The sequence below is a fragment of the Miniopterus natalensis genome, chromosome 1, assembly GCF_054644295.1.
Source record: "Miniopterus natalensis isolate mMinNat1 chromosome 1, mMinNat1.hap1, whole genome shotgun sequence".
In the NCBI taxonomy this organism is placed as follows: Eukaryota; Metazoa; Chordata; class Mammalia; order Chiroptera; family Miniopteridae; genus Miniopterus; species Miniopterus natalensis.
In genome coordinates this window covers 119,545,166-119,563,763 of record NC_142081.1, presented here as the reverse complement: position 1 = coordinate 119,563,763, position 18,598 = coordinate 119,545,166, and the positions used below count along the sequence as shown (strand labels likewise).

Sequence of the window (18,598 nt, the reverse complement as noted above, 5' to 3'; positions counted from 1 at the left end):
ATGCTTGTGGTTGTAAGTAGCTGAGTTTGGCTTTCAAGAAAAACTGACTGATACATGACATAGTTTCTTGAATGTAGAAGTATTTAATATTTTAGCAATAATAATAATAATAAACTAAAATATATAACAAAAGTATATAAATACTTAAGAAGATATAGACATATCTCTATACACCATCTAACCAACAAATATTTATTGAGGGCTCCATGTATATGTGCCAGATACTGTTGAAGGTGCTGGAGATAAGACAGGGAACAGGTGGAGTTCATGCTCTCATGCAGTTCACGTTATTGGGGGGGGAGATAGAAATTTAACTATAAGAGGGGAGATGTGGTGTAAAACAGTAACAGGGAGAGGAGATAGAAAATATCAAATAAGGAAGAGACTCTGTGCCTATGTCTGTGTTTGTGTATGTCTGTGTGTCTGTGTGTCTGTGATTGCGTAGTGCTCAGAGGTTTTACTAAGGGAGAAACCTTTGATTAGAGGTTAAAAAGAAGTAAAGGAGGAAGATGGGTGGATATCTGGGGGAAGCACATTCCAGGAAGAGGGAAAAGCGGGTGTAAAGAGTGGGGGTGGTCAAGGATTGGTTAAGAGCCCTTATAGCTGAGAGACGTCAATTAGAGGCACTCTAGTGAGAAGTGAAGTCAGAGATGTAGAGGGGAGCCAGTCATTTATTCCTTGGAAGCTACTGGAAGAAGTTCAGCTTTTTGTGCTCTAAATGACATAGGATAGTCATAGGAAAACTTTAATGACAGGGTGACATGATCTTATCTAAGTTTAAAAAATCATTCTGGCTGCTGTTTTGAGGACAGTTTATATGGTTCAAGGGTCAAAGCAGGCCGATCACTTAAAAAGCAATTGTAATAATCTATTCAGAGCCAGTGGGGGCCTGGACCAAGGGGGGAATAGTGAGAGCGAAGGGAAGGAGTGAACTCCTGATATATCTGAAGCCAGCAGCGGACCAGATTTGTTAATGAAGGATAAGTAACTAGAAATAAACTCATTTACTGAGATAGGGAGCCATGGAGGAATGGCAAAATTGAAGGGCAGGTGGGGATCAAGAATTTACTTTTAGCCTGGCCGGGCGCGGCTCAGCAGTTGAGCCTCGACCTAGGACCCAGGAGATCGGGGTTCTATTCCCAGTCAGGGCACATGCCGGGGTTGTGGGCTCGATCCCCAGTGGGGGGCGTGTAGGAGGCAGCGGATCAATGACTCTCATCATTGATGTTTCTATCTCTCTCTCTCCCTCTCCCTTCCTCTCTCTGAAATCAATAAAGATATATTTTTTTAAAAAAGTATTTACTTTTAGACACTGAGAGTTAGGGTAAATTTAGTCAGAGCTGATTTCCTTCTTGCTGGCCTTCCAGAGAGGGACTTGGCTTTCTGCCAAGTCCTGTGGGCACCTGCACAGAGTGGTTATGGTCATTAATCCTGCCAGGACAATGAGGTGACAGATCAAAGCCAGGTCACGTCGCTACAAGGGAACTAATTGGAATCCAGCCCTCTGATTGTGTCTGGGGAGGGCCCTGTGCCCCTCTAACCAGTAACGTCCTATGCTGACAGACCTGGGCTGAGCTCGAGCTTTCAGCACCTGGCAGTGCTTTCTACATGGATTACTGCAATTGATTTTTAAATACCCAGCCTCTGATCACTCCAAAATAACGACTATGCTCTCCCTTGTCATGTGTTTTAAGAGCCTCCTGCCTCACTGCCAGCATCATCCTCCAAGAGCTTGATATCTAGTCCTGCTGGATCAGGAAGCACAGACTGGAATGAGTTTCCAATGGGGTGTGTTTGTTTTAGGTTAGTTTCCCTAGTTACCTTTGAGATTCCTATTAAAAATCTAAATTGAGATTTTGAGTAGGTGGGTAATATATAAATCTGCAGTTCAAGGAAAATGTTGAGAATAGAGATATATAGAGCGGGGCAAAAAGAGGTTTACAGTTGTACATACGTGAAATACAGTTTATTCTTGTATTATTATTTATTAATCATTGTATTATTTTCCATACAAACAACTGTAAACCTACTTTTGCCCATCCTGGATATATCTGGGAAACATGTATGAGTTTTTTAATGGAAAATCTATAACATGGAGAGAAAATTATTGACAACAATGCTTAGGAATATATAAGTGTAGTCTGAGAATAAAACATCTCTGAAGGTATCTGAGAGGTTAATAAAGTCTCCAAAACAATGTAATTACAAAACAATCAATATGGTTATTAAAACCCCTCAAATATAAGGAAATTACAGTTTAACTTCAGATATGATATCCTAAAATTTTGCATGTGATATTAACACAACTGAGTCAAACCTTTTTACCATCTTTACAAAGAATTTAAGATTAATTACTAACAAAGATTTACACTAATCTCTTCCAGGGTTAATATATTTGAAATAATAGAATTGAGAGTATTTTGGAATATTTGTTGAAATTAAATGTTGATTTCCTTGGCAGGTTTTTTTAAGTAAACAGGTTTGAAAATAATCATATATTGAAATATTATTTCTTACCAGGATAGAGGATACAGTCCATAAATGACAAATCATCAATTGCAATGTCTCCCGTGAAGCCATCTCCCACTGAAGCCTCCACCAAAATCTAAGAAAAATATAAGAAATGTATTGTCATACTAAGGAAACTAATTTATGGAATCTCATAGCTGAAAGGGAATTCAGAATTACCTAAAGAGAACTCTCTCCTGAATCACTAAAAAAATATTTTGCAATACTGTTCATAAGTCTGCATCTTGTCTCTACCTGAATACTCCTAGTCACAGGACGCTTCACCCCTCATTGGGCCTATTGAAGCCAAGAAGCCCAGATTGATATCCACTTCCCCATAACTTTCAACCGTTATTTCTAGACTTGCCCTGCTTTCTTCTGACCCATTAACTATTTGAAGGTAAATTATTGTCCCCTTTTCCCAACTTTGCCCTAGTAGTTCAGCTGTTTCCAAGGTTAAACCCCTTCCTCTCCGAGAAATCCAACTTGCCACCAGAGGTACTTGCTAGAATGTACCTATTGAAGAGCTTTAAAATTTTTCTCCCACCAACCTGATTCGGTAGCACTTTATGGAACTGGCTAATTGTTATTAGATCTCCTTCCAAAGCGCATTAATCAAGGTGAACTCAGATGACACCCGTGCTGTTAGAGGGGCTGCAGTTCCACCAAAACTCTAGGAAAATATGAACTGCTGACAAACCAGTGCAGTGTATGGCAGATTGTGATTAAGGGTGAGGTTTACTATAATAGAATTAATCATGATGAATTATTTTAATACTTATGCAAATATGTTGCAGACTTACTAGGAATTCTGCTATAATTTAATAATGAACTTGAAGCAAGCTCAAACTTTAAAAACACATTCTCCTTCCACTACTAGATGAATATATGTTTCTGTTTCATTTTTTCCTCATAAATGATACATGTGGGAGTTGAAATTTTATTTCATTTTTTTAAAATTCTATCTTCCATTAAGAGTCGTCTCATATATTATTTATTGATGTCTTAGTTAAAGGAAAGCTTTAAAAGGTCAAATGAATGACCTCAAACCTCTTGACATCTTCCTCCAACTTTCCAGCCTTTCTTGAGAACTGCCAGACTTCCTCCCTAATTTGTCACGAAGGGAATTAATCAGCATGGGAAAGGTTTATGCATCTAACCAATGGGCAAGTATAGTTCACCTAATGTTGCTGGAGGAACATTTAACAGCAGTATACGGGAAGTGTGCCACTGCTTTACAAAGGATCACTCCAAATACAAAACGCACTGTTCTTTTTACCATCAGCAGGAGTCAAAGAAATACCATAGGCAGAGAAAACAAAAATGCAGGAGGAATTCTTTGTACAAAACCATACAATTATTCTAATAAAAAGAATTTGGCAGAATGTACTGTTAAAAATGTCTTTTGCTTTTTCAAAAAATAAGACTGTAGTTGAGTGAACAATAGGAAAAAGTCCTAAGAAAAGACCAATTAATAACTGAAATTTCTTGCCCAGCAGGGCCTGGCTCAGTGATTGAGCATCAACCTAGGATCCAAGAGACTATGGTTCGATTCCCGGTCAGGGCACATGCCTGGGGTTACAGGCTTGACCCCCAGTTGGGGGCGTGCAGGAGGCAGCCGATTAATGACTCTCTCATCATTGATGTTTCTGTCTCTCTCTCTCTCTCTCCCTTCCACTCTCTGAAATCAATAAAGATATAAAACAAAAAAACAAACAAAAATCCCCTTAAATTTCTTGGATAGTTATGTATCTATCCCACTGCAGTACCACATAGAATATGCTAACAGAAAGCTCACAAGATGCAAGAGAAAGGAAAAAATTAAGATATATAAAAATAAACACTATTGACGACTGCACTGATCATGAGTATCTTAGTTAATTAGCGACAAGAGAAAAAATTTACATCAGGATCTCAAAATTAAATTTTTAATTAAAATTTATTGGGGTGACATTGGTTAATACAATTATATAGGTTTCAAGTGTACAATTCCATGATACATCCATCTGTATATCGCATTATGCGTTCACCACCCAAAGTCATGTCTTCTTCTGTCACCATATACTTGACCCCCTTTACTCTTAACTGCCCCCCCATACCCCTTCCCTCTGGTAACCACCATACTGCTGTCTGTGTCTATAATTTTTTTGTTTCTTTGATTTTCTTGTTTGTTCATTTGTCCCAAAGTTTATAAAAAACACACTTGGATATATAAATATCTGTAAGATAATTTTAGGATATATAGACATATTTAGTTCCATTCAAGTGTGTGGGCTCAACTGTTCCAAAATATTCCTTTTTGTTAAAAAAAAATGGTCATTTGTAAAAATTACAAGTAAGCAGCATTTCTGAGTAGACACTGTCTACACAGGCTTATTTGTATTGGAGGCTACTTCGTATTCTATGAGAAGCATTTTGTATTGCTTCTATCAGCATTCAATGCCAATGGGACCACAGAAATAGTCCAAAGCAGAGGACAGTTGGCTCTTGCTCTAAGACACAATTTAATCATAATGTTTACCAGAATATCTTCAACTCCCGGAAACCCTCCAAATGTTAAGCATTCTCTTTTTTTAAATTTATCTTTACTGCTGAAAGTGTTATAGGTGTTCCTCCTCTTTTCCCCCATTGACCCCCCCTACACCCAGCATTCACCCCCTCTGGGTCTTCACCACACTATTGCCAGTGTCCATGGGTTATGCATATATGCATATAAAAATAATGAACAATAGTTTCAAGCTGAGATACTAAAAATATCAATTTGTAGATATAGTTGCAGCCTTTTTTGAATATTAAAAAGCCTCCCTGAAAACAAATCACATCTTGAGAAAAAGTTATGAATGTTGAGGTTTAATTCTATTTTTGTCCTATATTTAATTTAGTCTTGCAAAAAGTTTTGCAAAGTATCCTAAGAAACTAGTCCTAAGAAAATAATCACACACAAAATGAGGAAATCAAGTGTTTCTCTTCTGGAAAATTTACTTTCACTTCTGGTAATTTCCCAGAATAGATGAAAAGATATTCAAATATAAACATAGTTGGACCTAAGACGGTATTGCCATCCTGAAAACTAGGGAAGTCAAATTTTACTCCTAAATTTCACTAGTACCTTACTGAACGACTTAAAGGGCAATTGAAAATCCCAGTTTTGTCTAAATGACCTGCATTGTCTGTAAAGGCCAATTCTATTTACATTAGAACTATTGTTGGCTTGGACATTTTTTTCATGGGCTGCTGCATGCTCAAATAAAGATGGAGCGGCCTTGTCAACTACATTGAAACTTTTAGTTCTAAAGACTCAAATATTAATAAGGCTCTAGAGGCTCACCTGAAGTCATTCTTTAAAGAAACTCTGAATTATTGACCAAATTTTTAAATAACATGAAAACTATTGTCATATTATACATTTAACACAATCTAATCATAATTTTTACCAAACTGTCCTCAGTTTCCTATCTTTATATGTCATATGTGTGTATGTGTATATGTGTGTGTGTTTTATAGGCTCTATTAACTCATAAGATAGAAAAAATGGAATTAATTCAACTTGTCTTCTACTTTAGCCATCATGTATTTGGAAAAGAATACAAAATTTCAGCATAATACATCAATATTTAGTATAATAGATCTTCAGGGAAGGGAAGGGGGAGGAAGGGAAGGGAAGGGAAGGGAAGGGAAGGGAAGGGGAGGGGAGGGGAGGGGAGGGGAGGGGAGGGGAGGGGAGGGGAGGGGAGGGGAGGGGAGGGGAGGGGAGGGGAGGGGAGGGGAGGGGAGGGGAGGGGAGGGGAGGGGAGGGGAGGGGAGGGGAGGGGAGGGGTGGAGAGAGGGAATGTGCTTAGTCTGGAACATAAACAAATATCTCAGGGTAAAGGCTATTCAAAAACACCCTTTTCTCAGAGGTTGAACTGTGAAGAACACAAGAAATCCATAAAGAATTGTCTCCTTAAACTAATAGAAAATGATATTAAGTGTAAAAAAAGTGGAAAAATAAAAAAGTATATAAAATAAAATAAAAATTGCCTGCCAACAGTGCAGATGAATGGTGCTATATCGCTGATATATTTAATTTGTGGAAGAGCCGTGAGCCTTAATGTATGTGTAAACTGAAATGTTTACATCTTCACCTTCTTTCCTCTTACATAATACTTCATTTCATAATACTCTCAACTGAATGAGTCTAATTTGTTAGTCTTCCAGAGAAAGCCACCCACCTACCACTGGCCCAACTCCTTTCCCACCCACACAATTTTTTCCCATCAGACTTTTTTTAAATCGAGGAGTGAGGAATGTGGTGGAGAAAGTAAGGTCATTCAAAATTTTATTCATGTTTCTTTATTTAGAATTCTTTCTGTTATTCTTCTTGAGTGAAAGAGACAGAAACATAAAAAACTCATCTCAAGTATTCAGGCCATATGAGGTTGATTTGCTTTCCATGGTCTTCAAAGGGATGCAATGGGAAAGCATGGTTATTTCAACTACATTTATGTATCACTTTCGATGTACAAGAAGGGCCAATATCTGAGTGACTTTTCTTTCCCCTCCAACAAATAACAGTGCCTCTCTGGAACTAGCCGAAATGGATTTTAAAAGAAATAAGTATTGATCAATTTGTAACTAATTTGTTACTTGAAATGCTGCAAACTCACATGCTATTTTAAAGCATCCTCTGGGGACTCATCTACCATGGAACCCACTTACATCTCGTCTATGATTTAAATGGGGACAAGTAGTTCTCCAGTCCTAAAAATTATGGAACCTATTTGATTGGAGGTTACAAAGAAGTATTTAATTGAAAATAGCCTGGTCGATATTACAGAAAGAAGAGGAAGGAAGATTTAGAACTATTGATTAAAAAGTTCAGAAAATTGTGTATTTATTATTTTAAATGATTACCTAAGGCACAAAGTAATAAGATTTTAATAGAATATAATGACTGTACAAATGATTGGTTCACACATGCCCAAATTAAATTCTCATTTAAGAGACATAGTTCTAAAATTCTTAGATTCTTTTTTAAATCAACAGACATTTTTATTCTCCACACTATTAAAGGTAATATTTAAAGGAAAATGAGTGGAACTATAGTGTGTCATTTAAATACAAGTCTTTTTACAAGAATGATCACATGCCCCTCCTTCTCCTTATGAAAGGAGCCTCCAAATCTACCCCTGCTTCTATGTGGCAACTTAAAACTGACCCAGAACAAAAGCGAGAAAAACCAGGTCACAGATTCAAATCCAAACAATAACCTACATGTGTCCTTTGCTCCACTTCGATATCCTATAATATCCACACAGTGAATATTGTGAGTGAAAAATTCCATTTCAGCTCAGTGCAAGATGTTACCTCTTCAGAGCTGTCCTTGATCACTCAAGCGGAAGCTACTGTCCTTTACAAACTTTTCATAATTTTTAATTATATCAGTATCTGTGTAACTCACTCAGTGTTTGTCTGCCTCCTCTAGGAGACTTTAAGGACAAGCTCCATGAGGCTCACTGAGGGACACGACACTGGGCACACAGCACTCAGAGCAGTGACGGGCACAGGTGAGGACTTGCAGACTTTAGGGGAAAATAAAACTTGCAATTTCAACTAAAATGTCTGATGTTACTCTTGGTGTCATATCGTATCATCCACATGTTTTACATGGCATAAGATTATCGAGTAAACAAAAGATGTAAAATATGTTGATCTGCCCGGTATTTCATACTGCACATCTAAACTGTTCACAAATCCTGTTTCTTTTTTCTTTTACAACTGTCTGTGTCTCTTCCTTACACAGCCTTGTTCCTGGATTCCAACTCAGTGTCTACCTGTATTTATATGGCTTTGCTGCCCTCTGCCCCTTTTCCCACTCCTAAATTTATGATGTCTGCATTTCCAGATCCTTCCCTCAATCTTCAGCTATTTCTCAAGCACCACTTTCAATCTGGAAAGTTCGATCTCATCAAAATCTATGATTTCTCATACAACCATGCTTAGGGTAAGGCTAAATTATGTAATAGTCCTCACTAAACCACAGAATTGCAAGAACAACACACAGAAAAATCCATAAACGTTACAAACGTTTTAACATAGTAGCTAAATAACTCTGCCTAATTGCTTGGAAAGGTGGACAATTTTAATTATAAATATCTAGAGTAAAATCTGCACAGTATTTTATAGAATGGGAAGTTCTTGCAATCGCTATGCTCAAATATTTAAGGGATATTATTATTTGTTATATTATTTCTTACTATAAAAATATTAAGAACATATTTTAATGAAGGTGTTAAATATTTTATCGTGGTAGGGATCATTAACTTCTGAAGGGTTTTTGTTTATTTTTTTCTCAGTTTGTGAAGATGTGGCAGCTAGTATGACCAACTACTGTTTTATATGAAAGCTCTTTGGCTTTTCTACATTTATTCATCAATCCATTTGCAGTAAGAATTTTCTAGATCTTGAGTCTGTGAGATTAGATGCATTTTCTAGGCTGGCTGAGCAACTTCAATTTTCTTGCACATATGTAGATATAGATTAGATATAGATAGATATATAGATATAGATATATAGATGAGATGATAGAGATAGAGAAAGCTAGAGATAGAGACAGAGATAGATGATATAGATATAGATTTGATCAAAGTTTTGCCAGAAGTCATTTATAAAACTTTCATCAAACCAGGTGACAGCACTACTAGCCACAAATATTTATATAATAGGATTCCTGATGTTGGTCCACAGCAAATGGATAAAAAAAAGAAAAGAAAGAAATGCATCTTTATGCTACACAATATGGTAGGGAACAACCCTTTATTTTAATTGATGATTTTCTCTCTTATTTTTTCCCAAGCTTGTCAAGCATTTCATTTTTGTACAAACAAAAATAAAAATCAAATATCAACTTCTAATAAATTAATATATCACTTCCCTTTAAAAACAAAAAAATCAAGGATCAGAACTTCTCTCATTCACTCTCTGCAGGCTCAGCAGGGCCGTTTTTGACTCAGTTCTGAGGAAAATATCCAAGCACAGCCCCCTCAGCGCCACCTGACAGGAGGAAAAGCTGCCTTCTCTTTTCCATCCCTACTTTCTGCTGTCAAGTCTCTGCTCAGAGGGCTTCTGGTCAGGAGAATGTTAGTCAAACAAGAGCTCAAACAATGTGACTCAAAGGAGAGCTCACTTAAGAGAACTGAGTCAGCCCGGCCAGAGTGGCTCGGCAGTTGAGCACTGACCTAGGATCCAGGCGATCGGGGTGCGATTCCCGGTCAGGGCACATGCCCGGGTTGCGGGCTCGATCCCCAGTGAGGGGCGTGCAGGAGGCAGCCGATCAATGACTCTCATCATTGATGTTTCTCTCTCTCTCTCCCTCTCCCTTCCTCTCTCTGAAATCAATAAAATATTCTTAAAAAAGGAGTACTAGAGCACGGGGCCAGAGGTCTCTTATCACTTCGCACCCAGGGTTTTCTCCTTGCCACCCAGCCCTTTGCCGCAGAAGGAGCACCAGTGGCTCGGGCTCTATCTAGCGTCTGCATGTCTGCCCTTCCCTGCAGTCATCTTACACCTGGTCTTCGGTGACCCAAGCAGTTTCCCCCAAAACTGAATATAAACCAAAAATGTCAGTTTATTAATATGAAATAAAAACATAACTGGAAACGTGTCTGAACACCTATGTCAGATGGTCATCAAATTAAGGTGCTTAGGAAAGGAAATCTTCCTGAACAAGATAAGCAGCATACTTGGTGAGCAGATAGAGGGAAGGCCGTGTGGGATATTCTAGAGAGAGTGTCAGCAAGAAAATAAAGCCAGGTGTTGGTTAGATAGAAAGGGATAGCATTATTTCACAGAACTAAAAACACAGATACAATCTTCACCCGTAACAAAAGCTTGTATTGAGACTATAAAACATCACAATCTACTATAATTCAGCTATCTCCCATTAACTACATTTAGTTGGTGTCTTTTTAAGGCAATAAAAGAGAGAATATGGGCCCCCTTGAAGTTATTTTGGAGATAAGCTAGAATGAATAGTAACATTTACAAATCACAGCCAGGTATTTTTAAAATTCAGGCATTAAATAACTGTAAAACCTAATGTAGATATCATTTAATCTAATGTTTCCTAAACTTGTCTTACCACTAGAATCACCCAAGTTTATGTGTGCGTATGTGTGTTTTAAGCTAAGGTTCTTAGGATTCTCTTCCAGAGCTTCTAATATAATGTATGAAAATCTATATTTTTTAGAAAATACTCCAGGTGGTTCTGATAATTAGGAAAATTTGAGAACTACTAATCTAATTCTACTCCTGTGTTTAAAAGAACAAGTTGAATTCCTAAAGAAGTCCAGTTCTTTGCTTGATAACTGAGATATTTTACACACACACACACACACACACACACACACACACACACGTGCCTTAGACGTGTAAAGCATTCTGCCTGATAACTAAGACAAGACACAGTATAGAACTGACTGATGGCTGTCAAAGGGGGGGGGGCGAAAAAAAGGTGAAGGGATTAAGAAAACAAACAAGCAAACCAACAAACCTCATAGACGCAGACAACAGTAAGGTGACTCCAGAGGGAAACGGGGTTGGGGGAGGCAGAAGAGGGTGAAGGGGGGATGGATGGTGACAGAGGAGGCTTGACTTGGGGTGGTGAACACACAACACAATATACAGATGATGAATTATAGAACCGTACACCTGAAACTGATAATTCTATTAACCAATGTCATCCCAATAAATTCAATAAAAATGAAAAAATACAGAATATGAATGCCTCTTAAACCAGATTTCTGTTTATTTACCCATGTTACTGAGAGAATATACATTACCCACACATTTATTTATTTTACTGCTAAAAATAATTTTTGCTGCCTTTTTCCTAAACTCTGGAGGGTATCTGGTTGTGTCTTGTAGCCTTTTGTATACCAATTAAAGACGAGAGAGAAAATTACTTCTAATTTTGATGAGCTCCTTATAAATTTCTATTCCCTAAAAATCTATTTTGTTTTCTCTGTTCTCCACCATTATCTATGCTACACTTAAAATAACACTGCATTTCATAGTGAGCTCTCAGTATTTAAGCTTGTGTGGAACATGAATATCCTTCAGTGACATTCCAAAGAGGAAACAAAATTAGAACTAGAATGATATGGAAGCCACCACCACATTGTATGGAATATATTTAAATTTTCTCTTCATCGCTAGAATTTTATTTTATTTTTAAAATATTTTTATTGATTTTTAGAGAGAGAGGAAGGGAGAGGGAGAGAGAGAGAAACATTGATGTGAGAGTGAAACATTGATCGGCTGCCTCCTGAATGCACCCCACTGGGGATCAAGCCTGAAGCCCAGGCATGTGCCCTGGTGTGGAATCAACTCAGGGACCCCTTGATACATGGGGTGATGCTCAGCCAACTGAGCAACACCGGACAGGAGTTCATCCCTAAGATTTTAAAAGGCATGCTTGTGCTATGTTGCAAGCTCACCGACAGAAATTGTGAGGCATCATAATGCAATTTAAAATCAGTTGAAATACAGTTCTCACTGCTCCTGTCCTGATTGTCCAGTTCACTGTCCTCCTGTAGGACGTACAGACAGGCGTCCACATGACAGGGGAGGCTGTTCTTGCTCTTAACTCACACCCAAGGCCACATCATTTTCATATATATTAGAGACCACGCCACAGAATATTTTGTCTGGCAGGTGAACTTGGCAATAACCAAGTCTCAATGTAAATCTAAAATCTAAGTACATATATATAAAACAGCAAGGTTTCTGAGTTGCATGTTGATATATCTGCTGGTTCTACTGAAAATGCAGGTAAGTGGTGGTCTTTTTTAAAAAAGCACTGGCCCTGGAGATCTTCTAACTTTGAATCACATGGAAATCAAAGCTTCACATCTCACTAATCTCTTCAAAATTAATTTTACATGAAATTATCTAAGCAAGCAAGGAAAGGAAAAAGTCAGTGGGGGATTAAATGTAGTAAATCATATATACTATGAACAGCCTGATGTGATGTGCTGATAAAAGAGAATGCCATCTGGCATGTTTTAAAGAGTGAGTGAGTAAAGAACTATTCTTAAAAAACTAGATAGTCATTTAAGATACATTTTTAGATAAGAGAATGAACAGTCATAATATACAGATTGTTAAAAGTGATTCTTCCAGCGTCATTTAAGGGTAGGCCACTCACTTCCATAGATTTCATAAAAATCTTAGCGTTAGAAGTAAGGTTGTCCTTCCCAAATCCTCACTTTTACACTCCTTTGCACCTCCTTCATCCTTGCATTAGTGACCTCTTTCCAAATTATTCTATTAAGTTTTCTGAAAACATAGTTTGTTTCGAGCCTCATCAGAGAACCCTTACTTTCAGTCCTGGCCTTCTGGGGTGCCAGAAGACAGGTTCTACCTGAAGCTTATTTTTAGTATATATTCCTAAAAATAGGTGATCGATTCCCAAAACACCTTTCATTTAATAATCAATGCGTTCTGTCACCATGGTAAGAGAGAAAAGGCCAGTTAGTGTTGGTTGTTTAATTATGCAGTCATTTGAACAAATCTAACCAAATTATAATGCTTGGGGATATTTAACAGTTCTGTTTAGATTGGTAATGTCGCAACACGAGGGAAAAAACAATAATGAAGGATTATATCTAAGGATGACTTATGATTTCTGAGATCAACAACAACAACAAAATTCTGCTTCCATTACAATATTGAAAGAATGTAATTCTTTGTGGACTCCATAGTGGCTGGTCATACTAAACAAGTGGCTAGTCAGCAAATTTGTAAATAAAGTTTTTGTTTTTTTATTTAACTGGAGCTTATGAAAAGGAAAGGTTGTGTTTTGTTTTTAATTGGAACAGAGCCATACCAATTTGATTTTATTCTCTAAGTTGTTTTCATACTACAAAGCATCTATTGAGTAGCCACAACAATGACCCTATATCCTGTGGAGCCTAAAATATTTACTACCTAGCTCTTGACAGGAGAAGTTTACAAATGCCTGGTATAGATTAAAACTGTTGTGAGTGTTAGAATCAATAACATAATTAAGAGGTCCTTTCACAATCTTTAATTTTTAAGTAAATAATTTACAAATATAAAATTATCTTAACAAATCACTTAATATTGAATAACTAAGGCAAAACTGTTTAAAGCTGACTTTTTAGAAACAATATTTCTTTTCTACCAAAGTAAAGTTTAAGAGCTTTGTATTCACTGCAGTTCTAAAACTGGAGAGGAAAAAAATGTGTTAGGGATATTTATAGATCCTCTCAATTTTAAGAGAGTCCTAACTAAACTTTTGAAATGCAAAATATATTTTACATAATATACTATTAGTTATACTCTTAAATTTACTCTACTAAAGAAAGACATATCTACGATAAAATTTTAAAGTATTTTGGAAAATTACATCTTCATCTGTAAAGCCAAGTTTTCTACATAATAACCTTCCTTTTTATGTGGTTTTGGTGGTTTTATAGGTAAACTTCTAGGTTTTGGAGGTATGGAACATCAAATATGTTTATCAAATAGGATATGAAATGGATTACCAAAATATTTTTCCTAATGTGAGAGAAAATTCTGAAAGCAGGCCTTATTTTGAGAGTTCACTCATGAAGAAAGAGTGGGGGGTGGAGTGATACAGGAAAGGAAGGCAGGCTCATTGTAAGGATGGTTTATCAACTTGGCTATCCCTGTGCTGGAACCTAATAGACCTTCTAAGGCATCCTATAAAACAATCTAATAATTGTCAACTTGGAAGGAGAACAGGGCTCCATCCTTTACTGATCATGGGTGGCCCCATGGGCATCAACCTTCCCAGACTCCTGGCTTGCACCTGCAGGAATACCCCACTCCTGAAGTGACACCTGCAGGATATTCCACCTGCTTAAGCCATGAGCTGGGGTTCAGGCCAGGCAGGTGTTGTCTTATTACACCTGCACCAATGGGTCAAAACCTGAGATCAAAACCCATCTTCAAGAGACATCTATTTCTCATATCTGCTCTTTGTTCTTCACACTTTAAACATTCTCCCTACATGATCCAATCCCAAATCTCTCATCGTTCTACACTTCTGCTGCCCTAATCTTCAGATTGTTTTTTATTTTTCCCAACCACTGGCTGGACATTTCCACTTTAATGTCCCAAAGAAACCTCAAAGTTTTAAAAAGTCTCAAATCAACTCATTTTTCTCCCTAAAACTCTCTTTTCTATCTTCCTTCCCCCATCTATTCTACATTTCAATTGATGGCTCCTACTGTGTTGGTTCCGATTGTTCCCACCAGAATCCTGAATTATCCTTGATTGATTATACACACACACATGATAATGGTAGCTCTGCTTCAACATGTCCTCCTCAAAGCCAACAGACTAGTCTGTCTAATAGTCCCTTCTGATTGACTCAATTAACTGATTAAAACCTTCAAAGGCTCCCCATCTCCTGCAGGCCAAAGCACTCATTCTGGACCATGACATCTGAGACATTCCCTAATCTGGTTTTTGCCTATCTCTCCCTTGCTCAAACTTTATGTCATGAATTCCAAAGCTGCTTAGTGGTTCTTCATATCATCATCTGTATATATTTGCACAAACCTCCTTGTGTCCTTAATTTCTGACCCCAACCCCAACAAAGTCTATCTCTTACCGATAGTTTAAGATGTAAGTCATACAACACCCTCCTAGATACCACTGTACTGAGCCGGATGTCCCTCCCTTTTCACTGTAATTATTTGCCTTTGCGTCTCTGTCTCACTTTCTCCCCTTTAGAATATGTGCTCCATGAGGCAATGATCATCTACTATTTGTGTTTGTATCCCCACCAAGAGGCATAATGCGTAGGGAATTGTAGAACTAATATCAATGAGCAAATGAATATATCAATAGACATTAATTAGCACTTAAGTAAAAAGGTTCCCTTTGGCCTAAGTTAATATTTACATGGGGAGATTATACTCAAATATTAAATTTTGCTGTTTATGTTCCATTTCTTTTGGGCAATTAATTCATTCGTTATCTTCAGTATATCAATACTTTGGGCTGATATAAAAAAGATAGAGGAATTAATGGCAATCTCTACAATGTATAACAGTAGGACTGTTGATACTACCTGTAAAATGTGAATTATTGGAAAGGAAATTAAAAACATGAACTGTGATCGTAAATGCATTTAGGGGCTCAAAAATAAATAAGAATTCATGATAGCTTATACTAAAATTTAAGGTACACTTTTGTTAAGACATGATAAAGCTAAATTTTAGTTTCTTAATAAGAATTTATATGACATAATATACAAAAAGAATTGTGGAGTTCAATTAATTGTGAATTAAAAAATGGAATTTGTATAATTTTATAATTAGAAACAATTCATTTCATTATTCTGATGAAGAATTTAGTCATTAGGAGATTAAGTAACATCTATAAGGTGACTAGGTTCCTTACTAGAAAATTTAAACTTTAGAATCCAGGTATGCTATCCTCGCTTGATGTTATTTCCACTTTATTATGTTGTTTCCCTAGTACTTTTAAAGATAAAAGTTGGGAAATAGTATTTTCTTTACATGTACAGCACCAAATATCAAACAGTGTAGTAGTGTAAATAACATGTATCTATCAAAACAAAACAAGAAAATTACATAATAAAGGTATGTTAAAATAATTTAATATAGCTAATAGGTTAGTCTAACAGGAAAATCTTTAACAAAGTTATACCCCCCCCAAGAGAGTAAATTGAAAAGAGATAAATTATTTGTAAACATGATGGAATATAAGCTAATTCATTTTAATCCAATGCTTCAAACTGAAGCAAATTGACTTTAGAATTATTCTCATTTTTCATTACAATCTTGTTTTTCATTACATTACACTATGCTTCATACTAAATATAAAATCAATTTTTCATCTTAACACATGCTGGAAATACACAGGGTCGCCATGTCGAAAACCAGTAGGAAGAATACTTGTTTCCAATTATATTTTTTAAAGCTTCTTGGAAAGCTTTTTTAATTGAACAGTCTTATTCAAATACAATGATTATTCTATATGGCAAGAATGGGTCTGTGAGGAAAGATAAGTATCTTAAAGATGACAAAGTGTTAAAAGCAAGATGCTAAAGTGTTGGGGGGGACAAGCTGACTGTCGTAACCATTATGTTCTACCCTTGGAACACTAAAAAAGCACGCAGCAAGAGGTGAGAGTCACATACTCATTTATTTGGGCATTGTCACCACTAGATTCGCTGAAATTTATCTGCATGCTTGCATATGGGCTTTTGATTTTAGCTGATAACAGTGACAATTATAAGAAATTGGTCTCTGTTTTTTAAGTAATTATAATCAAAGTCCTAATAATAGACTGATAATTTATATAAAGTGTATATACATAACAGAAGGTTTCAAGTGACTGTTGAGAAGATAAACACCCCATTTTAAACTGTGCAAAAAAGGCACACACTGGTATCACTTTGCCCTGGGTGGAATCCAAGAGAAGTTCTGTATTAAAGGCAATTTAGGTTAATATTTAAGAACTTGAACTCTGGACTGACACTGAAAATTTTAAAAACCTAGTACTACTACTCAGTGCTTTTAAAATGTTCTATTTTGACCTGATTTTAGACTTATATAAAAGATGCAAAAATAAAACAAGTTATCTTCATGTCCTTCAGCCTAATTCCTCTAATGTTAACATTTTATAAAATAATCCTCATTTTTCTCCATAAAAGAGCAGAACCCTCCTCTTAGTGTTTTGGGAGATTATGAAAAGATAATGTAGGGAACATAGCACCTGGCACATAGAAAGTATTAAATAAATATTAGCTGCAGTTGTTAATTTTGTTTTATGTCTACACTAGTGAAGCTTTGGTAGAAATGGAGGCTACAAGGGAAAACAGGAGGTAAAGCTCCATGATCTGGCTTTGGGTCTCCATGACTAATTAGCATTAGGGCCAGAACCTAACAAATATATCTCAGGCCACATTCCCTATGAAACAGGTTTGAGATGGATTTGGGTGCAGAACTTCTACCGGGCAACTCCCTTGGAACCAAGAAATTGCACAAAATCCTGAAAGAAGCAGGACTGAGTGGAGGAAGCAGTTGAGCTAAAATGCAGTCACAACAAAGCATCAGGGAACTGGGATGGTCCTTCAGAGTTGCCCCAAATTGCAGGAAGAATACTGAACTTTTGTACCCCCCCATCAACTGTTCTGATTATGAGCTGTCTCCAAAGGGGGGCATCATACCTGGCAAGTCAACTCTCTTGAGAGCAATTTCTAAAGAGAGAGAATCAGCTGGGAGGCATACCTGCCAACACTCCCAGCAGCTGGGGGATGAATATTCCAGTTCGGAGGGCGCACTGGGGTCATACACAAGTATCCGCAACAAACTATTCAGGAGGAACTGTGTGGACACAACCGATTCACGGCCAGTGAAGCAAACTACATAATCTATTGTTAGGTGACACAAATTAAAAGGAAAATTAAAATCTATATATTGATCCTCAAAGTCTGTCAAAACATTCTGTCTTTTGCTATGTTTTGCTTTGCTTTTGTTATTTAAGAACTTCTAAGCAAAAATTAGTAATATATGTTTTAGACAGGACCAAATGGCAAGGATCTTTTGGCAGGGACCAAATGTCTCCATGGACATTTTGGACAGGACCAAACGTCCTGCAGTAATTGAGTTCATTAAAAGTTTTCCTATGTTTTCTTCAACAAATTTTATAATTTTACCTTTATGTTATGTATATGATATATATCATGATTTACTTTGAGGGCACAGTGTGAGGTAAGTGCTGAAGTTCCTATTTTCCATTTCATATCCAGTTTTAACGGCAACATTTTTAATGAGACTTATTTCTCCATTGAATTACAACTGGCAATATAAGAGTGGGTCTCTTTCTAAACTTTTTATTTTATTAAAGCAGCTTTATAATATCTCTTGAAATCTAGAACATTAAGTCATCCAATTTCCTTCTCCTTTTTTAAAAAAAAGCCTTCTGCGTTTCCATAAAAATTTTAGAATCAGTTTTGTAATTGATCCAAAAAGGCCCTTAAGGTTGTTTGGGATTACACTGAATGGAAAGATCAATTTGGGAGTAA

General features: G+C 36.7%; 1 protein-coding gene across 1 annotated transcript in view; it reads right to left on the bottom strand.

Annotated features, from left to right (window-relative positions):
* MALRD1 (MAM and LDL receptor class A domain containing 1) overlaps positions 1-18,598 on the bottom strand; it is a 543,727-nt gene that overhangs the window by 384,154 nt on the left and 140,975 nt on the right. Inside the window, 1 exon segment of the mRNA XM_087815868.1 lies at positions 2,518-2,605. Coding sequence (XP_087671994.1) covers positions 2,518-2,605 — 88 coding nt within the window.